Source organism: Talpa europaea, assembly GCF_964194135.1.
Source record: "Talpa europaea genome assembly, chromosome: 3".
Taxonomy (NCBI): Eukaryota; Metazoa; Chordata; class Mammalia; order Eulipotyphla; family Talpidae; genus Talpa; species Talpa europaea.
The window spans coordinates 19,272,100-19,291,435 of NC_140069.1; the positions used below are offsets into that span (position 1 = coordinate 19,272,100).

The 19,336-nt window shown below is 31.5% G+C and overlaps 1 protein-coding gene across 1 annotated transcript in view; it reads left to right on the forward strand.

Annotated features, from left to right (window-relative positions):
* CSMD3 (CUB and Sushi multiple domains 3) overlaps nucleotides 1-19,336 on the forward strand; it is a gene marked incomplete at both ends in the record, with an annotated part of 827,299 nt that overhangs the window by 290,287 nt on the left and 517,676 nt on the right. The window contains one exon of the mRNA XM_084229760.1: nucleotides 11,337-11,449. Within this exon, the coding sequence (XP_084085886.1) occupies nucleotides 11,337-11,449 (113 nt within the window). The remainder of the gene's footprint in view (nucleotides 1-11,336; nucleotides 11,450-19,336) is intronic.

Consider the following 19,336-nt stretch of genomic DNA (forward strand, 5'->3'; position numbering starts at 1 on the left):
AAAGTACACTGCTGAGGGGAGCAGCGGGCGGCAGGAGGGGGTCTGCGCGCCATGTGGGACCCTCCTCTGGTGGCCAGGGAGCAGCTGGGGATCGAACCGGCGCTGCAGAGGCTGCGGGCAGCTTCACAACCCAACGCTCAACCACTGTGGCACCGGGGAGGCCCCATTTTTCACTTTTAATGCTGAATCTTTGCTAAATTGTTGAAGTGAAATTGGATGATGCCAATTTGAAATAATCCCATTTTAAACCTCTCTCCCCCTCCGTCTCATTCCCTTTCTCCTACCAGTGTTACATCACTATTGCTAGACACTTCATTCTTATGCAGAATTTTCAGTTGCTAAAGAAATGAGAATATATAATTCTATTCCAAATTATGTAATAGAATGAATGGGTAAGTTTATATAAAGTATTTCAGTATCTGTGAGATGTTTAGATAGGTTGACTTCTTTATATTTAAAGTGACTTCATTCTTGTTTATTTAAATTGAATTTCCACTTAGAAAGCCATATTCAGAGATCAGTTATTACTAGGCTTAGGTTTTAAATCAAAAAAAGTTTTCTCAGATCATAAAAGCTAAAATATATAGCATGTACAATTATGTGTGTATATATATATATATATATATTATATATGTTTCTTTTTTAAAGATTTGTTTTATTTATTTATGCATATAAAAACGGGTGTGTAGGCCAGAGGAGCAGGGGCAATGGGGGGAGGGGAGGTGAGAGGGTTCACCAGAGACAGAGTGGAGAGCAGAATAAGCAAATCTATGGAAATACACTGCTGAGGGGAGCAGCAGGTGTGACAGGAGAGGTCTGCTGCACTGTGTGGGTTAGTTCCCTGGCCGGGGATTGAACTTATACTGCAGTGGCTGGCAATAGCTTGATAGTGCTGAGACTTTAACTCCTGCACCACAGGGTGGCCCAATATTATCTATGTTTCTTTAATTTTCAGCACTGTTTTATAAAACTTGATATGAACTTATTTGTGCTTTGACATGTGTGATTTTTCCTGAGTTGACTAATTCTTTAATGGTATTTTCTTATTTAAGATGTGGCAGTCTTTTTGTTTCTCATACATTGCCTCTGAACTCTGCTGGCAAGCTTATATATCAGGTCACCAACTATACATAATTTATTTCCATAGGTAACTGAATGTGCAATGTAGAATACAAATTTATTTTGAGCAATATTTATGGACATCTTTAATAGGTTTAAACATTTACAGAATAACACAAGATTTCTTTTAATTGTTTCATTATTCTTTTTCTTCTCACCAATCTTATGGAAAGCATATATCATATATATGTTATATTACATGCTGCATTCAAGCCAGATATAAACATTATTACTCAGATGTAAATCTTCTAAGATGTATAAACTTGACTTACTTTACTTTAGAAATCTTATGCCTTAAATATCTATTTTGAATTTGATTTGCATTAAAATTGCATAAGGGCCTGCCCTGGTGGCACAGGCTGTTAAGCCCCATGCTGCGCCCTGCTGTGAGGTTGTCCAGCGCCTCTGCAGCACCAGTTCAATCCCTGCTGGCTGGCAAGGGTCCCACATGGCGTGGCAGACCTCTCGTGTCTTGCCCGCTGCTCCCCTCAGCAGTGTATTTCATCAGTCTGCCTGTTCTGTTCCTGCTCTGTCTCTGGTGAATCCTCTCACCATCCCATGAATCTAGCCTGTACCCCAGTTCTTGTATAATAAAATAAAAAAATTGCATAAAAATGTTCTTAAAGATGCATCCTTGTTTCTGTTTTCCAGAGACAATTGATTATATCTACTATTAAAAAATAAACCCTTTCTCAAGAGTGTCATTTGGCCATTGAGAGTTTTCTGTAACTGGGATGAGCTGTAATGTTGAACACCATGTGAAACATTCTGTAGCAAAACCTTTTCTGTGTCATTTACCAGACTGTATCATATGTGTATAGCCTTTACTTATATAAACAATGAATTCAATCTCCTCAATCACTGTTTTTTTTTTTTTTTTTTTTTTTTGGATTGAGGTAACATTGTTTAACAACAGTGTGCATGCTTCATAGGCTTAGGAACACTAAATTTACATTTAAAAATCATGCCAATATATCTTTTTTTTTAATATGAACACTTTCATATTAGCTTCTTATGGTTACTGCAAAAAAAAAAATAGCACACATGTGTGGCTCAAAACAACATAAATGTGTCTCCTCACAGTTACAGAGGCTAGTATGTGAATTTTAATTTCACTGGGCTGAAGTCAAGATGTTGGCAGGGCTGCATCTCTTTGGAAGCTCCAGGTGAAAAGCTATGTCTTGCTTCTGCCAGGTCCTTGTGACTAATTTGTGGTTGCAGACATTCAATTTCTGCCTTCATGGTCATACTGCTTTCTCCCTAAATCCTCACCTCACTCTTATGAGGGCATTTGTGATGGCATTTAGGGCCCACTGCATAATCCAGGATAACCTCCAGGAGGAGAGATTCTTGATAACATCTACAAAATTTTGTTGTCTAGGGTAACTCACAGAAAGGATTAGGAGCCAGGCTACTACACCTCCTTTCTTGATGAATTGATGGACATTAAAAATGTCATTTTCCCACTGGTTTTTATGCTAATCTGAACTTTTTCTTCTTTGTCATTGTGATCTTTTAGTCCTGTTTAAGTATTTGTATTTGCTGTTCAGATTGTAATAGCAAAACCAGTAGGTCAGCATGATAAGTTTTTTCTCCCTCTCTTTTTGTTGACTTTCAAACTAGCCCCTACTCTCCCAGTTCACATATACAAGTATGTGCTTTTCTTTCTCCTCTTTAAAAAAAAAATAATAATAAGACAAAACCCAAAGAAAGGTATGTGGAGACCATGAAAACTATTGATCAGTAACTTAAAGGGCGCAATCTCCTAATTAATGTTTTAATAGCATAAATTATTTTTGCAAATATATCATTCACATTTACAAGGTAATTTAACATTCTTATAAAAGTGAAGTAAATAATGTACTTTTCTGTGTTTTTATTAAATATTATTTATATGAAATTTGGTTATATAACATAATCTTATAAATACAGATATTTATAAGATCCTAAATGTAAAGGCCTACATTGAAATTTGTAAGCATATATTATCTTTAACTCAAATTGATAGAAAGAAAAATATAGTTATAATATGCTTAAATTTGGTTTCACTGTGGTATTTATTAGTGAACATTACTTATTCAAAGATATTCATAGAGCTATATACCATGAAATATTTCTACTGTGACATTAATTCAGTGAACATTCCTAATTCAAAGGATTTCATAGGACACTATACCACAAACTATCAGCTTTAAAATACAATCTATTTTTAAAAATGGGTTTAAGGAACTCTTGAGGAACAAAATTATACCTGAGTTGAAATATATAGAATGACTCATTCTTAGTTTGTCATATTAACAGTTACTAGCTTTAAAATTCTAGTATAAGAAGGTAAAATGGCATGAAGAAAAAGGAAATAGCAGTCATTTTCTGACTTTAACAGTATCTGGGGAAATCTAGAAACAAATGTATGTTGGGTCGGAAAGTTTTATATTACACCCAGAGTTGTTTTTCTTGCAAGAGCTGGGGACCACCTTTTCTTTTTCGTAGGAGCCATCTCTGCCATGGACCCTATGGGCACTTGTGCTACACACTTACTGGAGCTGCCAGAAAGTGCACACTCCCCTTGTCAGAATACCTTACTTTCAGTAAAAATATTAGGGGAAATAAGAAAGCTTACTAGATCATTCACTCTTTTCCCAGTCCTTTTATTTGCCTCTACTTCATATACACGGTTTTACCATTTCTGCCATTAGTCTTGCTAAAACCTGTTACATGATGCTCCTTTATTGCAATGAAAGAGCCAATGCTTCCTGCATAGAAGACTCTTGGCAATTATTTGTTGAATGGCTTTTCTGTTTAGGAGAAAAGGTCTTATTATAATACTGTCTTTTTAAAATTAATTTTATGTTATCCTTGTGAATGTTTTGACATTAAATATGAAATATATATTGCATATTTGTGCTATGAATTTTTCTATTGTTATCAGTTTTTCATCTTTGTTTTCTTTAAACAATAAACTTGTGTCTATTTCCTCTTATTTCCTGCATCTTCCTTTTGCTCCCAGTCAACAAGCATCTCCCCTGCTCTGCTTTGTGTGCTGCAGACCACCTTGCTCTGTGATATCCTTTTGAGTTTTGATATAGAAGGAACTGACTTTGTCTGTATAGCAGCCCCAGGACCAGCTCTCTGTGTGCCCCACATTTTTCACATGGTGAAAATCAATTCTCATAGGGACTGTGGGTAATATGGAAACCTATTACCCTTGGCGCCACAACAGTTCATTTTGGTTCCTTTTCCACAACTCTACAGAAACATTTTCTTTATTACATTTTCCCAAAATTCTCCCTATGAAGTCTTGCTTATTTTGCTGGGAAGTTCATAAAACATTATTTTCAGTTTTTGTTTGGCTGTATTTTGTATATTGAGTAATAAATTGCTTAATCTCTTCCTAATGCTAAGCAAAGGTAACCTGATATTTTGAAATTTGGGCATAGTGATGTATAAATTAATATTAAAATGAAAAATATAGTAAAAAGCATAATCTTATCTCTAAAGTAATCTCCACATATTTGTTATTTTTTCAAAGGAAATAATTATGTTACAAAGTCTTCAGTGTAAGGAAAGGTATAAGAATTGAGGTAATCTAAAGTCAGACTCTGCTAATAAAACAAAATGAAAGTATGAAAATTCATTGACCATATATAGGAAAAAAAAAGGTAAATAACATAGAAAATAGTATCTCTTGTATCAGGTATTCTTTTTTATGAATTCTTTTATATAATTCTTACATCATTTTTCATTTTTGCATAATGTATGCATTTTCATTTTGGTTATATTCCCCACACAATTGCCACCCCATTTTTCTGACCCTAATCCCTCTTCTTCTGCCCCCGGCCCCCACTATAGTTATAAGGTATTCTTTTTGAGAGGTTCCAGTCCTGACAATAACATAAATGAAAGGAAAATGAAAATAGCAATATAGGGCCTCCCCGGTGGCGCAGCGGTTGAGCGCTGGGTTGCAAAGCTGCCCGCGGCTTCTGCGGTGCCAGTTTGATCCCCGGCTGCTCCCCGGCCACCAGAGGAGGGTCCCATATGGGCGCAGACCTCTCCTGCCGCCCACTGCTCCCCTCAGCAGTGTACTTCGGTCCTTCTGCCTGCTCTGCTCCCCGCTCTGGCTCTGGTGAACTCTCTCACCCACTCGCACTTCTGACTGTACCCAGAGCATGTATGAACAAAACAAACAAATAAATAAATAAACATGCCTCTATTAAAAAAAAAAAAGAAAATAGCAATATATATTTCTTTAAAAACCATTGACTACACACTAAAGTAATTATATTGAACACTACAGATAATGTATTTGTGAGCTCAGGCTTTTGAAGAACTGATTATAATCCTAGTCTTAAATTACTAGACACCAGAAAGGTAATGTAAATGTTCACTACACACTGGTTTATGTCACTATAGATGTTTATGCTCCCTTCCCTCAGAATGACTCTAGTAGAAATTGTGATGTTTTTCTAATCAATAAAGTATCAACATTTTTCATATTTATCTAATTATTCATAGCAATCCATCATAATAAAAATCTCTACTTCATTGAATTTTATACTACATAAGCATTATTTGCTGGAATTAAGCAAAATGAATATTCTTGGAATAGTCTGCCACACATAATATATAGCCTTTAATAAATATTGCACATTATTATTGCTGATATTAACCTCTAAAAGCTATGAGTAGCTCCATTTCTGAAATGTCTACTTAAATATTTTAGGTAGATAAATGAGAAATTAGAAGATTCATGAAAATTTTAATAGCCCATAAATCATATTTAACAAGTTTCATAGATTACATATTTATATACTTATTTACAATATGGGAAGGTAAATGTGGAATTGAGGCAAACTACAGATAGAGAAGTCTGGACTCTGTCTATTTAAAAAAACTCTTCCAAAACTTTTGTTTCTTTGTTTTGATTTGTTTCTGTGATTTTCAGATTGTAGAGAAACGGAAAAGAAATGGAGTGAAATTGAGGTGTGCATTCTCTAGATTTTCTGCCATGTCTTCTCTCAGCACATTCTTTTTTTAGAGTAGTCTTTAGTACTCAGCACATTTTCCTTATAATATGGTTTATATTTGGATGGTGTTGGTAGACATAGATTGGTGGTCCTCTTGAATATTTGAATAAATATTTGAATCTAAAGCTACTCAAATTTTATTTCTAGGAATGTAAAAATAAGAACTCTATTTAAGTGATGAAGGTGCAGATTTTTAAAATTTTTTATTTCAAACATGTTATATATAGTTATGGTCATAATAAGTAAAAATGATGGGAAAGATAGGAATTCCACTTTAATTATCCCTTGAGTGAAAGTACACTCTCATCATTTATATTAAACATTTTCCATATTCTTCAACTGCAATGTTTTTATAAATCATGAGATGTGACAAAAATAAAGTCTAGGATCTGCGTAACTATTTAATTTATTCATTTTAGTAAAAATATATAAATGAAATTATTAGGCTTAAGTAAATAAGGTAAATGACTAGCTAATCTACAGTTTATTTCTTTCTTTACAAACATTTGCTGTTTTGACCATTCTTTTGGGGTCTGTTTCAATTCAAGAGGCTTATGAGAAAAGTCATTATAAGCAATGCTATAGATATTGTGATGGAACTATATTGAAAATGTAATCAAGAACAATTAATGGGAGTATTTATTTACTATGCAAAGAAAAGCAAATAAGTACATTTGTAATTTGAATGCAGATTTGTATGTGTATACAAAAATTAAAGATTTAATTCTTTTAGTTATAAGGAGGATATTTTTTCAAAGTTTTTAAAGTATCTTCCATCCTTCTTTCCTTTTTTTTTTTTTTTTAATACTTCCAAAGGGAGAAAAATACATTATTTTGTTAATGTTACTGTCAGGCAAGCCAAATATCTTAGGTTATTTTGTTTAAATCTTAAAGTCAAGTTTATCTAACTATAATTTACAGTAAAAATCACTCTTCTTTTGGAGCAAGTTATGTATTTTGGTAAACATACAGTCATATAGCCAATTGAAGATATTGAATATTTTTCTACTCCAAAACTTGCCTCATGCGTGTCACTTTGTAGTCACTTCTCCATCCTTACTACTGTCACTAGCCAACCAAATTTTCAATTACTGTCTGTATAGTCTTTCTTTTTTCAAAATACAATATAAAAATCATTCAATATGCATGCTAGGGATAGGGTATGTAGTATACACATTTTTTCACATACAACGCTTTGGCTATTCATCTATGTTGTTGCATTTATCAATATTTCATGCCTTTACATTGGTAAATAGCACATAGTTATATGAATACCAAATTCATTTTTTAACATTTGCTGTCAGTTTTTGATTATTATAAATGAAAGTACTAAAGCGTCTGTATCAGAGTTAGTATGGGCATTTTCACTTCACTTAGGAAAATAACTAGTAGTGTGATTGCTGAATTAAATGGTAAGTGTATGTTCAATTGTATGTGCTATTACTGTAAGAGCCTGTAGGTCTCTCAAGTTTCTGATACATAACTGAATTTTCTAAAATTTTTACATAATCATATCTCTGATGGACTTTCTAAAATAGAAAAAGGCACATCTGATTTTAAATAGCAATTTATCATTTATTTATATGTGCAGAAAATTATATAAATAAAAAATGTTACAAAAATGAACTATGGCAAGTTACAATGAGTTATTTTCCATATTTCTGCATTGAATTTGGAATGAAATTTTATGTAATTAAGAATTTAATATGCCCATTCAAATTTATTTATTATTCAAAAGATGTTTTGAATTCTTGGATATAAATAAATATAGTCAGTTATAAATTTATGACATTTATCATTATCAGAATTTGATTCAATTCTCCTAAAATCAGTTTAGTAATTTAAGACATATAACATGACTATTACTACCTTGATTATGAAATGGAAAATATAGCAGAATAAATGAAACCTCATTCTTAGACATTTGTTACCACACCACTCTGGCTGTTTTGTACATTACTAGCCATCTTCTGAAATTATTGTATTCATTTTCTTCTTACTTACCTTCTTTATTTTCACTCTGTAAGACCACATATCTTTTATGTCTTGTTTACAGCCAAATTTCTAGTCCTTAATATCATTGTTTGTCATATACTAATTGCTCAGTGAAATATAGATATATACTGTATATTTACATCAACAAGAGTGTGTAATCACTGATTTTCTACTAAAATTAACCCAAAAATTCCCTCCAAATGATCATAGTCATTTTTTTTTTTTTATAAATTTTATTGTTATATTCCCCATACAATTGATGCTGAGATAACATTGGATTTAAGAAATATCTAATTCTCTGAATTAATTCTGTGAATTAATTATCTTAATGGAATCTAGGTGATATTTATTCTTTATCTTACATTCCCCAGATTTCCTGAAATCATGTGAAATATGGGGCAGAAATATGTAGATACATTTACTAGGTTGTTCTGAAAACCATGATAACAATGTCATATTTTATAAATTGTGTTCAAATAATGACCAGTGTTAAGTGGCCACTGTCTAGAAAGTTCTTGTGATCCCCTTATAACCAATGAAAATATTTTCTTTCTCTGGTGGTAAGGGGTGCTATGGTACACTTGCTTTCTAGCTCAGAATCCTAGCTTACCTACAGTTCTGTTTCATGAACTGATGTGTCAGGAATTTATATACTCTTAGTTCCATACTGTTAAACTGACATAATTCGCTCACCTTATACATCGTTGTGCCTCTTGCTAGTATCGTGCTGATAGCCTCAGTATTACCTTTCTCAATTCCTGAAGGTGAGGGTGAATTCAAGTTGCAAAATGTAGTTATTTAGCTGATTTTATTTGCAACTTTGTTGCTGAAAGTATCTTTGATTTCCTTGGGGAAAATAGGACAGTTACCCTTTTTACTGTCTATTTCACCTCCTTTCTTCTCTCTTTTCTTCAATGACATCGTTTCTCATTTATTGAATCTTTAAGAAAATTTCTTCAAACTCTATATTTCAGTGTATTACAATCAAATAGTGTAAGGTCATTTTCTTTAAAAATATGTTTACCTGTCAAAAATAATTAAATTTTTCCCTAATGTGTAGTTATGCTCGTCAAGTCAGGGAAGAGAACATCACCAAATTGTAAATCAAACTGGCATGAAATATGCTACTTTGTTGAAACTATTATTGTACCAAATCCAAATTTTTTAAATTAATTGCTATTTGTTATTTTCTCTTTTCAGCCCTAGTAATAATATTAATTCTAAGATTCCATCATAAACAAATAAGTTTTATGCTACATATTAAAATAATTTATAATTATACAGTAATTATAAATGTTTAGTATTACATAGATGACAAACACTGGTTTGTTGAAAGACCTTGCATTTAAAAGGAAAAAGTCTGTAAAACCCAAGGTGTTAGGCCATGAACCAACATTTGACTTTTATAAAAAAAAATATATTGTAAAAAATTAAATGGTATTTAATTTCAAAACACAACATACTTGAATTAATCAAGTTGAAAGCAGTACCACAATTCAATCTTCAAAACAGTAAACAAAGAGTATATATATGGATATTTTATCTACAGATTTATGTTTGTTTAAATTTTTCATAGTTGACTATTTGAACCAAACCAGCCAAACAAAATGTAAGCAAAATAAACATAACCTGGATACTGTGAAAGTGATGAGTAAAATTTTAAAACTTGAACTTAAAAACTATATAGATCCAGTTTCGTACTTCCTTTGCTAAATTCAGCTATTGAAAACAACAACAACACACCAACTAGTCCAATAAAGAGTTACCCCTATGAAAAGAGAAAATAGCTTATTGATAGACAAAAGTTACAGAAAATGCATCCAAAGCAAGAGGAAAAATGAGAAATGTCTGGAATAGGACTAATTTTATTCATGTTACAATCCAAGAAAATTAGATGGCATAGTGATGTTGCCAGACCCATTCTCTGTGCCTTTGGACACAATGATACAATAAAACTGAATTAATATTTCCATGCCACAGGCAGGTGGCCAGTCACTTAAAATGATAAATCTTTCACAAACATCCTAGGAAAGTTGGATTTTTAGTGAGTAAGCGGGGAGAAGGGTATTGGATAGAAGGTCATTTCATCATCATATTTATACCTCACCATTGATTGCATGTACAATGACAGCTATTGTGGTATCTGGGTCTTCCTACTGATTCTCAATGTAACTGATTGCAAAGAACTGAGAAGAATTGCTTCCAACACACAAACACACGCACACACACACAATAATAATAATAATCAGCTGTCTATTTGGTCTCTGATGAAGAACATTATAAGCTATGTCATATATTATTTATTAGGAATCCTTCGTCTAAAATCCCCCTTCACTTTGTAATAGTCTTGCCTTTGAGTATATTTTTCCTTTACTTTATAAAATACAGCTAAAATTTAAGCGGTTATAATATATAGCTAAATTTCAATGAAATCCCACCTCCATATATCTAACCTCATTCCATCAAGGAATGGAATCTGATTGAACTGCTTCACTTGAAATCTATGAAAGATTGTAGATTGTGAAAGTTAATTCATCTTTTAATTAAGTCAAATGCCTGGGGCAGTTTCAAAATCTTGTTTTAAGAGACTGAAGAGATTTTGAAACTGTGCATTTGTAAATAAATATATGGAGACTAAATAAATATCCAGAATCCCCATATAGATCCAAAATACAATCCATTTCCTATCATTTGGAGCAGATCCCCCATGCATTATGAAAGTATATATAACAATGAAAGTTATTAGTGAAAATTTATAGTATTGTGAAATTGTGAAATTTCTTGTTTAGTGTGAAAAGTTGAAATATATGTTGGGTGGAAAGTAGATGAATTGCTTTAAAATCTATTTTGTAATTATACTATATCTGCATATATAGTGAATACAGTGACTAGCAGTATTAGCTCAACATCCAATTTGTTTATTATCTGGGCAATAAATTTGGATGAGTCAAAAATACATACAGTTTGCAGTTTATTTTTTAATATAGCAACTTGATTATAATGTCATGTATTTGGAATTACACTATTAGCTTTTCTGTGCATAATATCACTGTTATATTTGTATTTAAAATGCTAACAATGTAAGGTCATGAATACTGTGTATAGGTTTACACTTTTTGGGGATTCCAATTCAATGAAAAGGTTTACTGCTGAAAGGCTTTTTTTTTAAAATTTTTGTTGTTGTCTTCTATAATTCAGGTTATCTGGAATGAATATACCACCACCAATTATCAGCAACAAAAACTGGCTCAGACTGCATTTTGTTACAGACAGCAATCATCGATATCGTGGATTTAGTGCGCCATATCAAGGTATATTTAATGAATACTTCTGCCTCTTTTGATATATAAACTAATTGCTATACACCACTGCATTTTGTATTAGAAGAAAATATTTTTAGCTTTTATAAATGGTAATTTTAATAAGCAAAAAAATGGTAATGCTCTTGCTGAGGCAATAATGTGATCACAATTAAATTACAGTATAAAGGTTAGCTGATTTTTATGGCCCAGTGTTCAGAGTAAAGAATATTATGACCTCTAAAAGGTAATATGTATTTTGCTTTAATAGAGTGCTTCAGCAATTGGACATGCTACCTAAAGCTGTATCACAAAACACCACAGAAAACTCGCAGTTGTAAATAGGTTCTTCATCAATTGAAATCCATTTTTTTCACATACAGTATATTGCTGTTGCTAATTTTAATTAACCTTGTTAGCACTATTAGCTACCATTTTTCTGAACAGGCATAATTTTGAATAAGTGGGACATAATATTTGATGCACTAACTTGAAAAAAACTTTGTTTCAAACAAGATTTTTATGGTATATTAATGAAAATGTAGCTTCTACAATATTCAGTAATATTATTTGCATTTAGTGTATGTTATCCTTAGACTGCTTATTTGAATAGTTCATTTCATTCTCAGTATATCAGCTACTGTTCAGGGAATAGTGAGCATTGCCACAATTACATTTTTCCATTTATCTGTTTTTATTTTATGCTTTTCCTTTTTAGTAGTGTTCAGTCTTAACCACTTTGCAAATTTAATATGGTGACATTAGATCATTGAAGTTAATACCTAAAATGGTATTGTACCTCATATTGCTTTTTGAAAAACAAATTTAAGAAATTAATTTATATTTGAAGACTAGTAACCTCTTTATAGCTGGCCTCTCAATAAAATTTCTTACAATAGTAGTAACAGATTAATGTGCTTCATATTTTGACACATAATAGTATATTGGACATTACTAAAAAGAAGCAACTTCAAATATTTTAGACAAAGTTCCACATAGAAAAGTATAATTTCTATTTCAAATGTAATTTTTAATGTAAGCAAATGCAAATATATTATTAAAGATGTATGTTTTATTAATACTTCTGAATATAGAAAATAAAATAGAATATGTTAAGCATCATAATATATATTTTTAAATTTAAAATTTAATGAAACATTTATTTTTATATAGTTTATTAAATATAACTTTTCAGGACATCCTAACTTTAATCTTAACAGTTGTAGCCATTGTCATTTTTAAATTTGTATAATATTTCTTTGAGCTTTTAATTCCAATTTCTAAGATATTTTGCACTTCAGAATTCATAGGAGTTTTTTTTTTTTCTATTGAAAAGAAATAATTGCTGTGGACCCTCTTTATCTATGTTGTAAAGCGTTCCCTTGTGGAATTTTCCAACTTCTGATTTTATAGCTCTGATTCCTCTCTGGAGTGAGTTAAGGCAGGCAGATAGCATAGCAGAAATTCAGAAGACTATATCATCTTTGACTCATGTTGGTGATCTTTTATACTAGATTCATATAATCTTTTAATCAGATAGATTCTATTCTAGCACTTTTTATACTTAAGTTTGGAAGAATAAAATAGATCTCCTGCCTCAAAAGCAAAACATTATTTCACTTGCTTATGCAGCTTGGTTTCATGAAAGAGGTATCTTTAGATAAGGTTATTTTGCATTTTGAGATGATAGATCTGGACCTTCAGTGGTGATCATAATGTCATCGAAACATATGTTGATTCTCACTGGTGAACACCTGAAACATACATGTTACCGTGCAATATTACTTCACTAAAAAAAATGTTTTAAAAGACTGGTACAAAGCTGCCAGTAGATTTGTGTATTTAATTGTTGTTTTTGATATTCTACTCACTGATCTTAAATTGATTTTTATAGTACTTCCAAAACTCAGTTTGATTTTCTAGCATTGGTTATCTGGTTTCAGCACTGATAAATAGTTTATGAATGAGTTAATTGCAATAAAATAGGAAATGTTTTATGGGTAGTGAATATTTCTATTTTTATCAGGAAAAGGAGCTAAAAAAGAATAATTTTTAGTATGACCCTTACCTACAAATACAGAGAAAATAAAGTGGCCTAAGAAGATGGAAACTAAAATTTTATGATAAGAAAAAGGAAAATGTATTATATAAAAGTATTTCTTTGCATTGATCCTTTTATTATACTCCTGCTAATTTTTCTAATTACTTTGGTGCCAAATAATAGTTTACCTAATATAACTGAGAGAATTATCTTCTAAAAATGTAATCAAATAAATTTAGACTTAGAAAAACTAACAAACTAACCTATAAATAGCTGTAATATTCATTATTCTGACATGCTGAAATGCAAACTCTAACTTGAGGTGGTTTTCATGCTTTTTAGATAGTTCTATACTACCATTTATTTTAGTAGTATCTAAATGAAAACTAATTCAAATCTGAAAATTTTGTGGACTATACTACACAAAAGTCACAACTAAAGTCTACCTGTCAGAAACTAAAGTCTACCTGTAATAGAGTTTCTTAATCCCTCAAATACTTATTGAGTTCTCAAAATTATTATCAATTTATTTGTTATTTTTTATTGATTTAATGTTATAATGGAACTCCAGATTTCAAAAGACTGATTATTTTCCTCATAATATTTCTGTTTACCCTTTTTTTGTTCCTTATAAAATACCATGAAAATTAGCTGCAAATTGCCAAGAGTTTCTGAATACCATTATCTACCCTTTTTTGTACTTTGTCCTATAATTGATTGACTAGGCATATAGACCCATTAACATGCTTTCTCCAATAGGGCCTTCTTTAAATTATGTTATAGGCAAACTTCTCTTTTGGTTTAGATAATTATTTTTAAATAGATTTTGAGAATAACACACACATATATTTCTGTTCAAACCAAAAGTACTAAGAAAAGCCTTGATTGAAGTAAAATATCTTTGATGTGAAAAATGCTTTATATCCCCAGATCTCACACACTGAGTATGGCTATGTTTATTTAAAATGAATAAAAATTTATTTAAAATGAATAAAACACATCTCTTCTCCCCTCAAGTTTATTTATACTGGAAATCTTTTCTTTTAAAACTGTATTATTAACTCTTCTACACTTTAAGCAATTTACTCTTAAATATTCACTCTCCCCCAAAGAAAATTATATCAGTATCATTTTACTATGTTAATCTTTGTGTTTTTAAAATTGTTCCTATATTCATGTTTCATTCAACTTTCTCTAATAAAACATGAACTGTGTTACATTAGACATAACTAGAATAATCTTTCTTTAACTGCTCTATTTGGAAGTCCTCTTATTTATTTGTTGAAATCATTTTTATCCATTTATCATCACTTGATCTTCATTAAAATATAAAATCTATTAATTTCCCATTTTCATAAATATTTCATCATATTTTCTTAATTGAAAAGTTAAAGGAAATTTTCAGATCACACACAATTGTCCATATCAGAAATTTTACTATAGATGATGTTTCGTTAAAAATATATTTTTTATTTTTAAAGCTCCATTATTCCAGTATGAAATATCATTACATTTTAAATTTTAAATTATTCTATATTTTACACATTTTTGATGTGTAAAAATGCAATAGCTGTAGATATTCACACTTGTCTTTGGCTGGTAAGTTTAGAAATTAAGCATTGAATAAATACCAAATATCTAAGTATATAAGAATTTCTATATTATAGACTATCTTTTCAATTCTGATAAGATTTTACCACATTTTGTTTTTCCCCTTTCTTCCGTAGTTTTGTTTATGTGAGTCTTTATATGCAGGGTTTTTATAAACACTTATTTTCAATTTAATAAAGATATATCAGTAGTAAAAAAGTACATTTCAATTTATGAAGATAATTATTTCACGTTACTTCTCAAAGAGGTTTTTATTTATGGATGAGCTGTGCATCTTTTTAGTGAGAAAATGTTTAATGAACACAACTTTAAAACTGTATTGGCAGTGCATTGATTTAAATCTCATACAGATACCTTTGTCATTTTTGGTATACATAATTTAAACACAAAAAAATGAATTCAGAGTAATTATTGTACTTATATATTTGATTTTTTTACATAAAAGTGCATGCACTGTTACTTAACAAAGATAAACAAGAATATTGGGATGCAGAGTGGCATATTAGAGAAAGAATAGGTTTTGATGTCAGAAGATAAGGACTAAGTTGTGAAGTTACTAATTGGATCTGACTTGTCTGAGTCTTAATTTCTTTATCAGTTAAAAAAAAAAAGAAGTAAAATCACAAAACCACACACATTGCTTTGTAAGTTTCCTTATAGTAAAAGTCAGACATGTGGTAAATAAACTCAGTGGACAGAGACAATCAGCTTTATGGAATGAGTGAGCAACACCCTTTCCAACAGTGAGGTACAAATAATTTGTAAATTGTAATCAAACAAAACTTGAATCCAGGAGTCACAATTAAAAAGGAAAAAAAAAAGTTTAGGTTTTCTATTTCTAATTATCAGCAATTGGGATGGCCTAACTTCTTAAGGGACAAAGCACATTTCCTTAAAAGTATTTTTATTTTATTTTATTTTATATTGAACTATTGTTTTGTTGATGTAATGTTGGTTTGCAACACTCTCTGATTTAGTAGTATAGATTCAAACCTCTTCAGAAGTATGCTATCACACTAAACCCACTATAAAAACATCCACAGTCCTCCATGTTAATCCACTGAAGCCCCTTTTCTACTTTTCCCCAGCCGCACCTAGCCCCCTGGTAGCCTTAATTTTGCAGTCAGATTTCTAGAATTTATTTTACGTTAGATTTGTCCTTGGAACTCATTTTTTAAGTAGTATCTTTGCAAGTAAAACTGTGAGGCAGTTTCCTATGTTAAGCAAACACAAAAATTAAGCCATAAATATAATCCAACTTTAAAAACAGAGCACAATATCAAAGCACTCTGTTTAATTATATATGTTTTCTAATTTTGTGTACACATTGGTATTTCTGGTTGTTCCCTTGCACATCAGTTGTTAATAAAAGACAGGGATTTAAGTCCACCATTTTAATCATGAAACCTCTCATTTAATATAAAAGCTCTCAAATTAAGTCATATTTATGATTTCAAGTTTGGTGGTGGGAATTTGACATGATAAGAGAAAAACTGAAAGGTTTGGTTTGGACAATTAAAGTGTATTTATCATCATGGGAATGTTGAACATGGATAAAAAGTCTGCTTTTCCCATATAGACAATGGATAAGCTTCTGTCAGCACCATTTATAAACTATATTTGAATCATTATCATAAAATAATTCACCTTTCATACATAGACCAACTGTATAATTGTTTCAAGCTTATGAAATAAGCTAGTTATTTTTGTTTGCTGAATTTTGAGAGACTGGGAAGTTGAATTTCATTCTAATATAGTGTTTGATAATAATTTCTAATTGTGTACTTTGCTTTATTCCCTTTGATTTTATTATTATTATCACCTTTCTTTGGTCAAATGTCCTTATGTGCTAAGTAATTACTATAATTACTTTTACTTGATTTTTTTATTGTGGAATTAAAAAAATAGAAACTTCTTGTTTTAAGAGTATGTCTGGTTTAAGGGATGTAAAGTCTGTACAACCAGCAGAAATCATTAAAAGAAGATATTTAATAGTCAAAATAGCCTAAATAACAACTGCAGTGTCTAAAAAAAAATTAAAAATTCCCTGATAGCATTTTCTTCTCTGATATAAATATTTTATGATAAAGCCAATATAAAATTTAAGGTTTTTTTGGCAATATTAGTTGATAAAAAGAGAATCACAGTTTTAATTCTAAAATTGGCATGCTAAATCCCAGATATTAATCAGAATATTTAATGTGATTGAATAGAAATTCTTTTTCACTCTTTCCCATTCCAGGTTTTGCTAGCCAGGTGCTAATGTAAAGAAAGAAGGTTGAGATTGACTATCCTAAGCTCTCCACATTTTCTTCCAAACTCATCACTTGCCATTATTTTAGATCCAAAAGAGGGAGAGTAGAGAAGAGGTAAAGGGACTGACCTGTACATAGGTCACAAGCAGGGAACTTGTTCTCTGGTCCTGTTATTTAAACTTGCTCTGTCATGGCAATCCTGGGACCTCAGCGATTCCAACTGGGCCTCTTCTGCACTTTCCTATTCTGAGAGGTGGAGGGAGTGCTTCTAAGTTCCATAATCCATGATCCTCCTAGGTGAAACAGTAAACAATGGCATCCTTGCTTTGAAACACACAAATGGAAAGGTTCTCTTTTAACCTTTACATTTCCTCAGCAGGTATCAGTTCTGCTTAGTTCTGTGTGAGTTCAACTTCAGCTTTTTTAGATATAGACAGACACCCATTGTGTGTGTGTGTGTGTGTCCGTGCGTGTGTGCATCAGTGGCATGAAACAAATTTTTGTAACTAAATGATCCTGTTTCATAACTAAATGACCCCCATCTCTGTAGATTAGCACAAGAAAGTATCATTCCTCCATTACTTCATCAGAAAGGCACTAGGCATTGGAAAGGGCACTCACTAATCTACAAGGACTCTCAAAGGAAAATTTTTTATCAGTCCCCTTTCTTCTGTCTCTGTTTTATGTCCTTGTTGTGCTTGAAGATTCCCAGAGCACAAGACAGATGCTCCTACATTTCTTTAAAATATAAAGAAATATGTGTATGACAGTTTTTTTATTGAAATATTTAATCTTTAAAACATAATTTATTGGGCCTCCCTGGTGGCACAGCGGTTGAGCACTGGGCTGCAAAAGTGCCTGCAGCCTCTGCAGCGCCGGTTCGATCCCCAGCCTCCGGGCGAGGGTCCCACATGGTGCACACCTCTCCTGCTGCCCGCTGCTCCCCTCAGCAGTGTATTTCGTCAGTCTGCCTGTTCTGCTCCCCACTCTGGCTCTGGTAGAATTTCTCACCCTCTGCCCTTCTGACTGTACCTAGTGCTTATATAAATAAATAAATAAACCTTTTAAAAAAAACGTAATTTGTTAAACATTGCTAAATGTGAATAAATACTTCAACCAGTAAATTAAAAAAAATGACCTTAGATATCCAAAATGAACCAAAATTATTTCTTGGTGCACGGATTTTAATTTTTAACTTTTCCCATTGAGGTATGCTTTTGAACTCACAGCTGTTTAATTACCTTGAAAAAAGATACACATTATATCTAGTGCTAAATGCTCTGAAATGAAAAGTTCTTCCCACTGCAACTGACTAGCGGTAAAGGAAATGAGGTCAAAGTCCTTCTTTATAGCAATTATATTTGCAAACAAAATACCCTATATGATAAGCAGCCTTCTACATTGTTTGATAACTCTTCTATTTTCACTCATGTTTTCTCTCTGAATGCTGAATGCTGTCTAGTATACCTTTAATGTAGATGACCGGGCAATACTTTTATCTTCCTGTGAGAATTCTTTCTGTATAATTTATAATGATTTTCATGCCACATTTCTTTGCTTCTTTTGCTACATGACTTCTTTAATGGTTTCACATAATGCATTCCCATTTAATTAAGTGATAAGTAGGGCTATAGGACAAAATCTGTTTGAATATTAATGGGGCTAATTTTTTTTCTTATACTATAAGTGGATTTTATTCCTTAGAATTTTGTTGGTACTTAGAGAATAACATATGTGGTTCAAATTCCACTTTTTAAACTTAATAGAAAGCTTTACAAAATAATCTATACCTGAGAACCTCTTTAATCAAAATGATGCCATCAAAACCAAAAACTGAAACCCTTTCAAAATATATTGTTACAATGCATTTCTGCCATTAGTTTTTATAGGCTTTTAGAAGATGAGGTGGAGATAGCATAAATATATGGAAAATAAATGTATGTCTGTCAAGTCCAGTGACTTCACAAAAGTGATAAACAATTTCAGATACAT